Here is a 14458-nt window from a genome sequence, read left to right as displayed (position 1 = left end):
CGAGGGATGAAGATGTGAAGACATGTGGGGAGACGGGCAACGACGGGATGGGGAGAACTTTGTTACAAAATTCCAGGTTAGTCATGTATAAGACCGCGCTGGGAACACGACTGTTAATACTACACATATGATTACTACTGTTGCTACATGATCTGTCATTTCTCGTCGCTTGCTGTACAACGTTTTGCATTCTCACGCCATCTCCGCCCTCATGTCTGAAGCTCTGCGAAGATGTATGGGAAAATGACGACGCACGCTTTCCAAAACACACCGACACTTCCAACCATGCGTAAAGGTAGTCGCAAGATCCCCGCGCTGGTAATATATAGCCAGATGGCATAGAGAGCAACTGCAAAGAAGTGGTAGAACAAGACGAACGGCCGTCTGATTATTCCGGCGAGAAGTCCGACGGGTCCATCAACACAGTTGCCGCCCAGCTTGAAGTAGTGAAAGCAACCCATTTGCAGCGCTTTTAACTGGGAGTCCTGCGCGGCAAAGAGGGAGTAAAGTGCTTGTGCTAGAATGTTGATGACAGAAGTCAGGTTCTTGCGTTGCCAGTGAAACGTGCGCATCTGCTTAAGGACAAGTTTGGTGTCCTCCAGTGAGTGAACATTTTGAGGAGCCAAGAGGTCGCGGAGAAGGACGACATCTGTAAAGGCAACAGTCATGCCGCCTCCCGTCAACGGGTGACGCATGTTCATTGCGTCCCCAAGAATGACGAGCCCCGGTGTGATATTCGTAGTAGGTGGGAGCCAGGAATTCGGCATGGATCGTAATTTGTCGTTTTCAAGGGCTGCCTGGAAGGAAGGACGAACAGACTCGGGGAGAGACGGCAAGACGACATTCTTCAGATGACCCTTGACACCGCCAGCCTGGACTGAGGCTGTAGGGAGATTTGTGGGAATGTCAACCAGTGCGCGTGTCTCGTGGGTGCCGATTTGATACAGCAGAACTGGCGGGCCATCTCCAAGGATGACATGGCCGTGATTCTGCATAGGTAGGTCTGCATCGATGAGTTCGAGACCCCAGAATTTGGACTTGACGACTGGAGCATCGGTTCGGAACTCCTTGCGAAACTTGCTCGAGTAGCCGTCGGCGATTATGGTGAGGCCGGCGAAGAAAGAGTCGCGCTCGCCGTTCACCTTTGCCTCGATTCCGAGGATTTGATCAGTGTAGCCACCGCGGATAAGGTCTGTTGCCTCAGCCTCGACGACAGTAATGTTGGGGTTGGACATGGCCTTTTCGCGGAGTCTTCGAATAAATCGGCCGTGGTGAAAGGAGCGACCCTCGGGCCGCTTCCTCTTGGTCCCTCGCATTTCATCGGTGTAGCTGCTTTCATCTAGCCGAGCCTTGTCGTTGTGTCCATCGTTCGCATCCATTGGGTAAGGAATGCGCACTTCGTCGCCAAAGTAAATGACATCGTAGCCATACACCTTGATCGCGTCGATTTCGTCCAGACACTCGCGCAGACCCAGCTTCTCCAACGCCTGCACGCCTCCGKGTTGTAGCAACTCGCCCACGATCCGATCGGGCTCCTTCAGACTCTTCTCCAATAGAATGACACTTCTGCCCTGTTCTCCCAACGCCCATGCAATTGCGCAGCCAAAAATGCCGGCGCCGACCACGACGACGTCGGCTTCGTGATGCTGCTCGCGTCGAACCAACTCCGCTTGATCGCGAACGGACTTTTTCGATGTGGCCATGATGTGAAGGAACAGTTTTGAACTGGGCTATTCGACGAGCCAACTCGCATGCGTTTAACAATGGTATTGCTGTGAGCCTCGAGTGATGTTGTCCGAGAATGCTGGGTTCTTTGTGGTTCGACTTTTGCGTCCCTGAACTACGACATTTTGACAGGACCCTGAAGAATCGCCGGCAAGAAGATGGCCCGAGATTGCGATCTTGATCTGCTTGACTTCACCTTCCCATCACACCGCCACAAAGAAGAGACGAACACAGCCACCTTACAACATTTACTCCGCCTCTTCCCCAATCGGGAGTTTGAAGCTTGCCGGCTCCCCTTGGAGTGAATCGAAGATAACGCCCGCGAATACCTGAGGTAGCTGTAGGCACTAAGCAAGTAGGCTTACCGAGAGTAAGATTTCGCGCTGAACAATAGGTACTCAGTAGTGTCGTTGCCATTGCAGCAAGTAGAACATTGGGCAGCGTTGAGATCACAGAGACAATCGACCCTCCACTCATCCACTGTGCCATTTCATAATTCTGAATTCTTGAACCTTTTTGTACGCGGCGTGCAATGACTCGATGCTGGGGTTCGAAGATGGGAGATCTGTCCGACAAGCATCATGATTCGGCGTCCGTGCCTCGGCTACTCCCGCTCCTGCCATGCAGTGAGGAGGTAATTGACATCTGAAGTTCAATTTCTTGCACCAACACAAGCCACAATCACTTCCCAATATGTCCACCTCCACACTCAAACGCAAAGGCTCTCCGGGTCTCGAAGATGAAGCAGGTCGTGATGCAGCCCCAACAGCAGCAGCAGATGACCGCGCCGCCCGCTTTGCGGCACTGCGCGCGCGAGCGCAAACATCGCGCAAATCCAATCTCAACGAGACAAAGCACGAGGCATCGCGTGCAAAAATCGACCCCAGCGCGCTCAACGCTGTGACACGGAAGAAGGATATCGCCACGCACAAATTACTGAAAGCCGACATAGAGGCTTCGGGCGGAGATTTCGAGAGGCAGCGCGCATGGGACTGGACGGTGGAGGAAAGCGAGAAGTGGGACGAACGGGTGGCAGAGAAGAAGGCAAAGCGGGAAGGGAACAAGTTTGCCAGCTATGGCGACGAGGCTGGCAAAGTGTATGAGCGTCAAGTGYGWCAAAATCTCGAAAAGGATCCGGATGGTGCGAGGTTGAGCAGCTATGAAGCGGAGAAGCGAAGTGCCATCGACCGTGCTGTCGCTTCGGGTGGATTGGAGATTGTGGAGGGTCCGGACGGAGAGCTGATTGCTGTCGATCGAGACGGCTCTTTCCTCTCTACTGCCGACTCGGCTACTGCTACATTTGGGGAGAAGAAGCCCTCGCGGCAGGCTGTGGACCGTCTGGTTGAGGACATCAAGAAGGCAGAGGAAGTACGGCTGCAAAAGCGGAGAGCACGTGGAAGAGCGGATGCACTGGATGACGGCGGCGATGTAACGTACATCAACGAGAAGAACAAGCAGTTCAACATGAAGCTCGCGCGCTTCTACAACAAATATACAGCGGACATCCGGGAGAGCTTTGAAAGAGGCACGGCAATTTGAGGGTGTTGAAGGATACTGCCCATTAGCGTTACGAATTATGTATGAACATGCGTTTGCAGAAAGTGTCTCTATGTTCACCTCACGATCTCATTTCATCAGTCTGTGCTGTAAAGTCCAACAACGTTCAACAAGCCCTTGTCCTGGAGGCCCAGCTCCTCGTTGACCTTTCTCCACACCCTCAATCTCGCATCGCGATCGCGACAGTGGGGCATTGAGTCCTGCTCCCAAATTCGGTTGAAGTATCTTCCACCGCCTTTACCAGCACCCACACCCTGCGTTGCCGGATCTGCTCCAGCCTCTGGCGCAGTAGCAGTGTATGTGATAGCCAAGCTACCCTGCTGCGAGGTAATGGCCATGTACTTCGCCAACGTCTGAATGAGGTACTCCTTGATGTTCTTCCAGATTCCCGAACCGACCAGGTTCCAAATACCGCTGTTGACGAATCCGGGATGGCAGCCATTGATGGTGATGTGCTTGTACTCCTCATGCTGGAGAAGACGGAATTGCAGCTCCGTAAGCCAGGTTTGGAAGTAAAGCTTGTTGTCCTGGTAGTACTTTACACCATCCCCACCCGGGTGCAGTCCGCCGTTCATTTTCGCAACGTTGAATCTTCCGAGGTAGTGAAAGCAGGATGTTGTGCATACGATACGAGGCTCGGGTGCTTTTGCGATTGAGGGTAGCAGTCTCATGGTTAGCAAGACGTGACTGAGGAAGTTGACCTGGTGAATGATCTCGAAGCCATCCTTGGTCATCAAAGGAGTGGTTCCACCTGGGCTACCGCCCATGCCTGCATTATTGCATAGGATGTCCAGCGGGCGGCCAGTGTCCAACCAGCGCTGTGCGAAAGATTCGATGCTGGCAATGCTGGCCATATCGATTTCCCACCACTCTACTTGGGAAACATGGCCGTTGGATGTCGCGATTTGGAGACACTCTTCGACAACAGCTTCCGGGCGGGTCTCATGACTCTTTGGCGGAAGATTTCTGCAGGCGAGGATGATGTTGGCACCCCATTTGGCAAAGGAAAGAGCGGCTTCCCTGCCGATGCCATTGTTGCTTCCCGAAATGATAATCCATTTGTTTGTGAGATCACAGCCTGCAGGGAGTGAGCAGTTGTATGAGTATCGACTTTCTAGCAGGATACATACCTGGCACTTGCGAATCAGGAATTACATCTTTCCTCTCAGCTTTTGTTGTGCCGCCATGCTTCGTGATCCATTCCTTCGTTGGTTCGGGAAAGGACAGGGGGGCATCGTATGCGATTTTGTCAATGTCTGCCGTCGGGGCTCGCTTTTCGGTGGACATGATGGCGGAAGGTGGGTGTAAACAACCTTCACATGGGAGCACTGTTTATTATAAGTTCACATGCCATGCACATCCCACTTTGGTGTGGACTGCGAGATCTACCATGACGATCTTTACAAGATGCATGCCGAGGCAAGGCGTTGACAAGAATCTGCCGGAGGTTCAGAGTTTGAGTCCAGATCGCGGAGGCTTCGCACGCGTACCGTACGAAGCAGCCATTAAACGTCGCGTTGTGCTTCTTCAGACGCCGTCTCAGCTGCTCATCCACCTACCTTTGCTAGAACACGCGGAGATAGGGGGGAAGGTCCGAGGGGTCGTGTGCCGCGGCCTGGCCGTGTAATTAGAGATAGCCCCGCTCGCCTCGGCCCGCTCTCGCATCTCTGCCCGCTTTCACCCCCAAGATGCCCGCACAACGACACGACTTCGCAATCCAAGCCCACAGCGGTTTGGGCCTTCCGACGGGCTCGAGCATCACACGTTGCCAGCGGGCGAGCATACCGACTGTGCCTGCAGACAGGTGACCTGTCCGTAGCTGGGAGATCCCTGTCCGACCGTGGGCTGTTGTAACACTTCGGAGCGCAGCCCGCTTTCCATGCTGACATGGCACAATTTTCTCATTTCCCCGGGGCACCAGATTGAATTTGAACAAAAACCAGCTGGTGGATTGCTGTCGAGTGATCTTGGCGGTTGGATCTTGCTAAGCTGCAGTACTCCAGACTACGCATCCCTCTTTGTTACGCCCAGTCCGTGTATGGATCAGCGGGGCCTCTGCTCCGTAGAGAACCAGCAGGCCGAGTGACGAGCTGGAGTTTACCAACCCTGCTGACCGCAATGAGCCGGCATTGATATCTCTTGCTGTTACTCCTTGTCAGGCGGTTGCAGAGGAAACTGAGCAGGCACGTTTCGAGGCCTCGATCTTACCGGCTTTTGCAAGCCAAAACGTGCGTTGTGTTCGCAAACAGAGTCGAACGCCGATAACAGCCAAAACAAAAAAACTTGTTGAATATGAAGATCACAGGAACATCACTGATTCGCGCTGACCTACATCACAACGAGGCCCAGTGAAATCGAAGGTTGCGGCCCTTGGAATACCTATGCCTACAGTAGGCTTACATCGATGTGGAGATCATGAAAGTCCTCGACGGAGATTTTACATGATCGAACTCGGCTCAGGATCCGGCAGCCATCCAACCCATCCAGTCGTTTACCTCCCGTCATTACTGACAGAGACGACGACTGGTCTTAGTCCCGGGTTCGCTGTTGATTCAAGATCGAGAGCCTGCTGCCGAAACTAATAGCACACTGCTCTACGGGTGTGTCACGATAGACTGGGACGAATCTCATTGCAATGCCTTCGCTATTTGACCTCGCGGAGCATGGCCCGGTATGGCCGTACCTCCTGCCTCCTACCTCCTATAAGTAGTACTGCCAGGCACTAGCTCTGAGCTAGCGCAAAGTCAAAGAAAGCTTAACGATTAATGAAACAGCTACAGCACTGCAGGACTGCACAAGATCTCATCTGCGACAACCATCGCGAACTGTCTTCACGGCAAACTTCGCGGTAAATGCGGCGAACGCCGCCAAAAGGTAATTGCACTCCAAAAACATCGAGAAAGTTTGCATTCACGCGTCCCCCGGGACTAATTGCCGCACGAGGCACGGCGGAGGCCCAGACCGAACACGGACATATCGAGGAAATAGTGGCATCGAAGCCACCATGACTTGAGCCTCAGCCTAGCATGACTTGCCTTCACCATTTCATCTTGTACTTCATCGCTCTTTGCCCACCTTGAACATTTCGTCACGTCAATCAAGGCAACTGTCACGGCCTCGCGCTGTCCTTCTCTTCTTTTCATTTCTTTCAACATCATATCTCCCCGTGAATTCGTCACAATGAAGTCCTTCATTTCTCTGGCCGTCTTCCTGACTGTTTCCCTTGCCCAGCATGTTACAGTTCCTACGACCTGCACCGGAAAATTTTCCGCTGGCTCTGACGAGGTGCTCTTCACGGTTCCATATACATACACCGAAGTGCTCAGCATCATCGGAAACTACTCCAATCTGACCTGGTCCGGATCTCCTGAAAATTCAGTATCACTCAATGGATCGGACAATAAAGTCGGCACCGCCCGAACCTACGACCTCGCTGGCGCTCACCTCATCGAGACCATCCTACAATACTCTAAGCCTCCTGCTCCAGGTCCCTACGTCGAGGTCCACAACACTGCTACAATCAGCGTCACGGGTGTGGATGTTTACATTCCTTTCGATGGCACGGTCGTTACGAGCATGTGTGATGGCCAAGCCAGCATGTTTAACCTCACCACGCACTTCTGCGCGACAAACGTGACCATGGCGGCCGGATTGCTGCATCAATTGCATTTGGGAGATGTTCAGACGGTGGGCAAATTTTTGGGCGGAAAGGACTTCACGGGATGCTCGAATGGATCGGATTCTGCGCCGAGCGAGACTACGAGCTCATCTGCGCCAAAGTCTACATCTAGTGGGACAACTAGCTCATCTGCGATGGAGCCTACATCGAGTGGGACTATGACCACAGCTGCAACGGATTCTGCGCCGAGTGAGACTGCGAGCTCGTCTTCGTCGTTCACGGGCGAAGCGATGAGGCAGAGTGTGGGAATTCTAGGAAGCGCGGTCATTGTAGCATTGGTGTCTGGTGGGTTGTGTTGAGAGCTTTGAGAGCATCAGGAGTGATTGATAGAAAGCTTATGCACCAAAGTGGTCTTCTTATGGTTTCCTAGGTAGTACGTTCAGGCTCCAGTCCCTACTACGAGAATTGTTGACGATCTCGTGTGGTCCTGATGCTCTTGCACTCGCAATGGATGATCTGGCACGCACCACTTTTAGATCAACAGCTCAGGGGACGAGAATATATATTTACAAACGTGGCACGCCTGGTCGTGCTCGAGACTTCGTCTCGAATTTGGTACTATTGTTCCTGCTTCTTTCTCATTTCATGTCGCTCCTCTCCTTCTCCTGGCTTTCGACCTCTCGCTCCTGCTCGGAGAAGGAATGGAGCCATGCTGGGGGTGTTCTTGGATAAGTCAGAGCTGTCAATCTGACGATTCTTCAACGAGATCAGCCCTTTGACCACGTCTGGCTTGTGGTTCTGATAAAGGGAAGAAGCCCGCTACCAGAAGGGGGTGGTGATAATGTGGCAGCGATAGGGAGCGTGCCTGATCGCGTGCTTCCATCTTAGTGACCCTGTTCATTGAAACGGCTAGCTCGCGTTCCCTGTTACTCTTCTCGACAGTGCGATGACTTGAAGGGTAACCCTCCGTCGTGCAAATCGCTGCGGCGGCGTTGTCTTCTGCCACAATCTTATCAGCCTGCCTAAGCAGACGTTGCCCGGTAGCGTGATCCCATCCACCCTGATCGAAAGCTCGGCCTCCTTCTTTTGTCTCATGTCGGCGGCCTGAAGACTGCAGGTGCTCTTGGATTGGTGACTAAAGCTGACTTCCACCACAGACTAAGTGCTGCGCCAAGACGAGAGCGTCGAACAAGAAAGTGACCAAATTCATCTCAAGGATCGACGATGCTCCCGAGGGCCTCCACAAAAGATCTCACCCTGCCGAGTAGTAGCTCACAATTTCTTGGCCATACCATTTCCGCGCCACATCTGGGTGACTCTTGATCCACTTCCTCAACTGACTTTCTCCCAAACTGTCCCATCGTGGATCTAAGAAGGCAGAGACATACGTGCCGGCCGACWTGTCCGTCATCTTCAGTCGCCTAACCGACTCCGGTATATATTCCCTAACCTCAGACACCATCATATCCAGCGGAAGACCTTGGAAGAAAGGAATGGAATATCGCACATTACTCTCCGGTCCGGGCGCGATCACTCGATGCACTGTAGCTTTCACAGCACCCTCCGTGGCAGCCTCGAACGCATTTCCAAAGTTGACTACGAAACTGCCCGGTATTGGTTTTGCTGGAAGCCAATCTCCCGTTGAAGAAAGTACCTCCAAGCCTGGCTCATCGCCTACTTGATACAGGAACGTGAGCCATCCGGATGAATCTTTATGGGCACCCACGCCCTGCCCACCGGTCTCATCTGATGTAGTGGGAGGATAACGTAGGAGCTTGATACGATGCTGAGGTGGGAGAAACGTCCGTACTTGCGGTGTGCTTCCCACGCCATTATCTCGGCCGAAGAAATGATCAAAAGTTCCCACGGGTATGGAGAAAGCTTCTTCGATGAGATGAACGAACTGGTAGGATAGCTCTTCTACGGCGTTGTGGTAATCGTTAAAAGCTTTTCGAAAGCCTGGAAGTGAAGGCTCAGCAGGCCACTGATTCGGCCCTCTGAGTCTCCAATAGAGCTTTTTGAAGTCTCGACCGTTGCTCGATCGCTTGACTTGCTCAGACTCTTCTTCGTACACTACAGGAAGTTCCGTGGCGTAGTCAAACTGCTCCCGAAGGTCCTGCTTCCCAAGCGTAGTCTCCTCCGCAAACCCACTGTATCCCAGGAAATGCGGACTATTAAGCTTGCTGAGTTCGGCTTTTTCTTCATTCGGGAGATCGAAGAGACGCGGCAAGAAATCGGTAAGCTGGTCAATTGTCGACTCTTGAACGCCATGGTTGATGATGTAGAGGAAGCCCACCTCGAACAGGGCCGAGTAGAGCTGTCTCAGGAGCTGAGGCTTCTTCTCTGGATCACTGGCATCTGACAGATCTAGAATCGGAATGGACGTCATACTCTGGCCCGTCTTTTCGTGTGAGCTCAATAGATTGTGGAATCATTCATCCATCGGGGTCTCGATTAATGGTCGGCAACGCCAAAGGTACTCCTCGAAGCAGAGGGCAGGTCTGACGGATGAAAGTCCCTAGTTCCGTCGCAAACCTGGCCGCTCAGGGCAATTTCGCGCTTCTTTTCATGATGAGTATCCTAGAATCAAGCAACGACGACAAGTGAATTGTACGTGATCACCAATCACGACATGTCGTCGAATTGCCCTTAAATTCCATCATTTTGCCCGAATATTCGCAATCCAATCGCGGCAGTATTTCCGCCCCTCGGATCGGACTTTCAAACTGATGAAAGCTTTCCAAGCATCGGAGAGCATCCCAATAATGACCACAGCGTTAGCCAGAAAAACTCAAGAGCTGACCCAATGATAAGGTCCGGCGATCCATCGGCAGAAACAAAACTCCCAGCTTCCACCGTCCTCGGGATCGCCTAGTCGAAAGCCCCGCCAACAACATCATAGCAATGCTTAGAAACGCGTCTTCTAGAGCTCTCCACAGCTCAAAACTTTCAATTTGTATTAATAAATCGGCCATCCTTCCCACTCCCAGGTTCATTCGAGCATTCTCTTCTTACCCCTCGTACCGCCAACCAATAGCCAGCAAGATGGGTTACGAATCTATCAGTCTCAAGGACTCGGCTGACCTCCGCCGCTCCATCTACCAGCTTGCAAAGACTTYTGCCGTCTCGGATGCGAAGCTCAAGGAGATCGTGGAGCATGCTATTACCACTGTGCCTAGTAGCTTCAACTCCCAGTCCACACGCCTTGTGGTTTTGGTTCGAGAGGAGCATGACAAATTCTGGGACATTGTCCATGGCATTGTAAAGGCACTGGCCCCTGAAGATGCCCAAGAAAAGACCGCGCAGCGCATGGCCATGTTCAAGGGTGCCTTTGGAACTGTAAGTGGAATGGAGAAAAGCGGATTTCCCGAATGAATGCTGATGTGGACCAATCATGTAGATTCTCTTCTACGAAGACCCCGAGCCTATCAAGAAATTGCAATCCACCTACGCCATCTACTCCGAATACTTCCCTCAATGGGCCGAGCATACTTCTGCCATGCATCAGTACTACCTCTGGGCGGCTCTCGAAGCGGAAGGTCTTGGAGCAAATCTCCAGCACTACAACCCCATTGCCAACCAGAAGACGGCAGAGACGTTTGGTATCCCACAGGAATGGCAGCTGAAGGCACAGCTCGTCTTTGGAGATATTGTGGGCGATGCGAGGGAGAAGTTGCAGCCAAGATCGCAGACAGTCCCTCTCGATCAGAAGGTGACTTTCCATGGATTGTAGATCGCGGGCTAGAAAGGCGTATAGAAGATTCCGTATAGATCGTCTTCTCCCAGTGACCGACTCTGAGGATTGAAGCAATAGTCCAGACGACACAACCTTGGCCGGTAGGAATGCATGTTCCAGGTCTGCAAGTCGCTAGGCGCTCGTGGATTGACCAGTGGCTCGCGTATCCTGTGGTACCCTGCACTGACACCCGGTCTCAATTCCYGAGATAGAGACAATGCTTAGTCGTAATACGTGTCGATATTCTTCATCATTTCATCATCAAGGCACTTCGCCAGCTCCCTCGCCAGCCTCCACGGCCTTCTTCTCGTCATGATTCACAAACAGGAAGCTCCCCACGACGATGCACGCACCAATCCAGTACCACGCCCCGACCGTTTGGTTCACCAGCACAATCTGGCCGATTAGGCTTAGAGGGATCGTAATGCTCAGCCCGACTGTTACCACGATCGGGCTCGTCAATAACACCGCATAAGCCCACGCCATATCGGCCACGAGACTGGCCAGGGAGTTGAAGATGATGATTAGCGTAACCGTTCCCGTCGGTGGCATCTCGAACGTTTCGATCCCAGTGTAGTGAAGAATGACAAATCCAGGCCATAGTATCAGCACGTTGATGAGGCCTACCAGACCGAAGAAGACGGGCATATCGACCCTCGTCTCGTCCGTGATACGCTTCTTCATGAAGACTGCGTAGAGGCCATACATGACAGCAGAGAGAAAGGCGAGCATATCGCCGACCGCAATCTCATGATTGCTCTTCTCCGGGAAATCACCGCGGTGTTCGTCGTTGTTGTTCCTCCCACTCAGGTCGATAAGTGATATCAATATAATGCCCGAGAGAGAAGCGCCAACGCCAAGAAGCTTCGAGACCGTAAACTTCTCCACCTTGAAGATGGCACCAAAGAGCAGGGTAAAGACGCTGCTGGTGCTTGTCAGGATGGTGGAGGATGCCACTGATGTATACTGCAGACAGGCGGCGACGAAGTAGTTTGCGAGGAACCACAACAGGCAGAACTCAAGACTGAGCTTGGCGATTTCCGGGAGACTGAGCGGTGCGAGGGCTGTAGAGACGTCGGTCGTGTCGCTGTATGGATTCTTTGGGTTGAGAACCTGGCTGTCATCGAGATGCATGCTGGAGGCGTTCTCGAGGAGAGGGCTGTCGAGTCCCGCTTCTCCACTCTCGTCCGACTGTACAACTGGGGCATATTGGCGTCGGATTCTTGACCGGAAGTCTCCGCTCCACTTGGCCAGATGTTCGGGGTTGCGGCGATGTCTGATGAACAACAGCGGGATAAGCGGAAGGATGAAGAACTGCCTTCTGTATCAGCCCCTCAGCTCTTTCCTGTCCACAAGTGAAGACCTACCGAAGTATTGATATAGGTGACCAAGTATGGCTTGCTGTACGTATCATCTGCGAAGATGGTCTGTGATGTCCGCCGTCAGCGTATGCCCCTCTCCTACCCGCCCGTTTGGCATCTTACTGAAGCCAAAAAGTTCGTGGCTGTCCATAGAAAGATGGTCACGGCCAAGAGGAATAACCCGACTACTCTCCGCCATTTCCCCAAATCCATCAGTGCCATGCTCTTGACGCTCGCCGTGTCGCCTGCGTGAAACGAGGGTGGAGCCAGGAGTTCGGACATGGCTGTTATGGTGGACGGAATTCGTAGGCGATCGTGAGAGAAGACGTCTTCCCTGCCTCTGCCATCCAGCCGGGGACAAGAGGAGCGGTGGCTGTGAAGAAATGCTTGAGCTTGTCGAGACGGAGGTCTGTTATCGTCCAACCCTGTCGATTATGATTGTGTGTCATCCACGCACGCGACGGCACGCGATCCGGAGGCATGACCGCAGATGATCGTCGACACAACAATACTCCTACTTCACTCCATTCATATCACTCACGCAATGTAGAATACCGTTCAAATGAAAGCCATGGTCCCGTGAGATTCATCAAATGGGTATATACAACAGATAGGAATGAGAAGAAGATCCTCCAATCTTTGAATCTTTCACCGCCATGCTCGTAGAAAGTGCGCCTACGAACCGACAARGGCGAAAGTCGTGACCGCCGTGCCGTCACATACTGCTTCCCTTTTAAAGTCTCGATGAACATCACGCTCGCCATGCACCGGCAGCTTGCGTCGCCTCGTCATCTCCACGATGCGCAATCATCGGCTCTGTAATGTCAAATGCCTCTATCAACTTCTGCCAAGTCTCGTAATCGAGCGAGAAGACGGCCTGGTGCTTCATTGCATCTTTCTTCCTGGCAGGTGCCGTGCTTTCTTCGCCTTCGTTTTCGCCCTCAGGCTGCTGCACGATCAACAGACTCGGTAAGCCATCTGCTCCTGTCTTCACTCCCACAACGCCCTCTTTAATCAAGAATGAGATGTAGAAGAAGTTTTCTACCGTCTCTCCAAAGCTCCATGGGTTGATGGCATAATCGAATAGTCCCGGCCCTCCTTCTTCAGTGATTCTATACTTCTTGCAAAACGCCTTCTGATCGGGCTCGATCCCTCTCGCTTGCAGCCTCTCCAGGGCCTTTTCGGCCGTGTCGATGTGATTGTTCATGTGTCTGTGAATGCGTTGGCAGATGGCCGTGAGTGTGTTCTCGTCCTCAGCTGCGCCAGGTTCGCGCGTAAGAGCCTCCGGACGAGCCTCCTTTGAGGTGTCCTTGTTCTGTCTTGCCCGACGTTGAGTCTGAGCACGAACTCTCTTCTCGACCGATAGTGGGCCAAGCAGGAAGGATGGACATGCAGGTCGCATGTTATAGGGAAAGCAGGCGTTGGCGCCAAGAAGTTCCCAGTCCAAGGCTTGCACGTCCTCATCATCATCGTCGTCGTCGGCCGCTGCCACCGCTGCATTCCGTGCTTGAGTCCGTCGTTCTTGCTGTGTAGATACTGACGCATCGACTCGCCCCTCATTCTTCATGTAACTGATAGCCTTGGCCAGGAATTCGTTGACGTCTACGCCCGTACTCGCATCTCCATTGATAAGCTGGGCGGTGCTCTTGTGTAGTGCATCCGCCAGATTGACCATAATATGGGCATCCACCGTTGCGTCGCCCGTCTGTTTGACATGCTTGTAGAGGTGGTTGGCGCGGCGAATGTGCTGTCCCAATAGCTCCGGATCGCGGATGATTTCGTCTCGTGTTTCTAGTCGCTGTATCAGCATTGATACTGCTTGAGCACCTGTCACAACTCACCAATGATTTCTCGATCTAACTTCCGAGACTTCCGCTTCACTTGTTGCCTTTTCTTGCGATCCTGGTTGGGATCGTAGTATCGTGTGAACTTCTTCATCTCTGGGTCATCGGATTCGGCGTCCTCTTCACCGTCGTCATCTTCGTCTTCCACGTCCTCAGCTTGCGTCGCGAAACCGCGCTTCCTTTTCTGTGCGGTAGAAGACGGTGCCGCATCTTCCGAAGAGGGTGTCGGTAGACTAGCTCTTTCTGGTGGACTGTCCTCCATTGTCGCCGGTCGTTTGTCGCGTCGTTTGTCGCGTTGGGGGTCCTGATTTTCTTGATCAGACGCGTCGCTAGAAGGTGGAGCCGCGGTGTTGGCACGTGAAGAGGCAATGGTTGAAGGTCTGTTGTTTACTCTCGCCATAATTGCATTTGTGGTGGTAATCAAGTGTGTCTCGGACGCGTGCGGAAGTCTCGGTGGGGTCGCAATGAGGATGTCGGAAGATTTTGTCGTCTCCAAGGTCCTTCGGTGATGCAGCAGAGTATTGGTGATTTCTGACGGTGACAGCGAGCGCAAAGGTGACGGCAACGAGAGTGGGTGGTCGTATGTAGAGATTGTTGTCCATCTGGAGGCTCATCC

General features: G+C 52.8%; 8 protein-coding genes; 3 read left to right on the top strand and 5 right to left on the bottom strand.

Moving 5' to 3' along the window:
• Window positions 1-209: 209 nt before the first annotated feature.
• RCC_10569 (probable squalene monooxygenase) lies at window positions 210-1703 on the bottom strand (the record flags this gene model as incomplete). Its single annotated transcript, XM_023775796.1, has 1 exon — window positions 210-1703. One exon carries the CDS (start codon window positions 1701-1703, stop codon window positions 210-212), a length of 1494 nt encoding a protein of 497 aa, XP_023631564.1.
• Window positions 1704-2418: 715 nt separating this feature from the next.
• RCC_10568 (related to Pre-mRNA-splicing factor syf2) lies at window positions 2419-3264 on the top strand (the record flags this gene model as incomplete). The annotated part of the gene is made up of 1 exon (XM_023775795.1): window positions 2419-3264. The coding sequence occupies one exon, from the start codon at window positions 2419-2421 to the stop codon at window positions 3262-3264; it is 846 nt and encodes a 281-aa protein (XP_023631563.1).
• Window positions 3265-3359: 95 nt separating this feature from the next.
• On the bottom strand, window positions 3360-4569 carry RCC_10567 (uncharacterized protein; the record flags this gene model as incomplete). XM_023775794.1 has 2 exons in its annotated part: window positions 3360-4360; window positions 4413-4569. 2 exons carry the CDS (start codon window positions 4567-4569, stop codon window positions 3360-3362), a joined length of 1158 nt encoding a protein of 385 aa, XP_023631562.1.
• Window positions 4570-6462: 1893 nt separating this feature from the next.
• On the top strand, window positions 6463-7260 carry RCC_10566 (uncharacterized protein; the record flags this gene model as incomplete). Its single annotated transcript, XM_023775793.1, has 1 exon — window positions 6463-7260. The coding sequence occupies one exon, from the start codon at window positions 6463-6465 to the stop codon at window positions 7258-7260; it is 798 nt and encodes a 265-aa protein (XP_023631561.1).
• Window positions 7261-8153: 893 nt separating this feature from the next.
• RCC_10565 (related to flavonol synthase-like protein) lies at window positions 8154-9290 on the bottom strand (the record flags this gene model as incomplete). Its single annotated transcript, XM_023775792.1, has 1 exon — window positions 8154-9290. One exon carries the CDS (start codon window positions 9288-9290, stop codon window positions 8154-8156), a length of 1137 nt encoding a protein of 378 aa, XP_023631560.1.
• A 656-nt stretch (window positions 9291-9946) lies between these two features.
• On the top strand, window positions 9947-10634 carry RCC_10564 (related to oxidoreductase related to nitroreductase; the record flags this gene model as incomplete). XM_023775791.1 has 2 exons in its annotated part: window positions 9947-10240; window positions 10302-10634. The coding sequence occupies 2 exons, from the start codon at window positions 9947-9949 to the stop codon at window positions 10632-10634; spliced, it is 627 nt and encodes a 208-aa protein (XP_023631559.1).
• Window positions 10635-10898: 264 nt separating this feature from the next.
• RCC_10563 (related to integral membrane protein) lies at window positions 10899-12280 on the bottom strand (the record flags this gene model as incomplete). XM_023775790.1 has 3 exons in its annotated part: window positions 10899-11951; window positions 12005-12064; window positions 12122-12280. The coding sequence occupies 3 exons, from the start codon at window positions 12278-12280 to the stop codon at window positions 10899-10901; spliced, it is 1272 nt and encodes a 423-aa protein (XP_023631558.1).
• Window positions 12281-12749: 469 nt separating this feature from the next.
• Window positions 12750-14104, bottom strand: RCC_10562 (related to nuclear protein Qri2/Nse4; the record flags this gene model as incomplete). XM_023775789.1 has 2 exons in its annotated part: window positions 12750-13789; window positions 13840-14104. 2 exons carry the CDS (start codon window positions 14102-14104, stop codon window positions 12750-12752), a joined length of 1305 nt encoding a protein of 434 aa, XP_023631557.1.
• Between the last annotated feature and the right edge of the window lie 354 nt (window positions 14105-14458).

Source organism: Ramularia collo-cygni (assembly GCF_900074925.1).
Source record: "Ramularia collo-cygni strain URUG2 genome assembly, contig: RCC_scaffold23, whole genome shotgun sequence".
Lineage (NCBI taxonomy): Eukaryota > Fungi > Ascomycota > Dothideomycetes > Mycosphaerellales > Mycosphaerellaceae > Ramularia > Ramularia collo-cygni.
The sequence above is the reverse complement of the archived record's forward strand: the minus strand, read 5'-3'. Positions and strand labels throughout refer to the sequence as shown.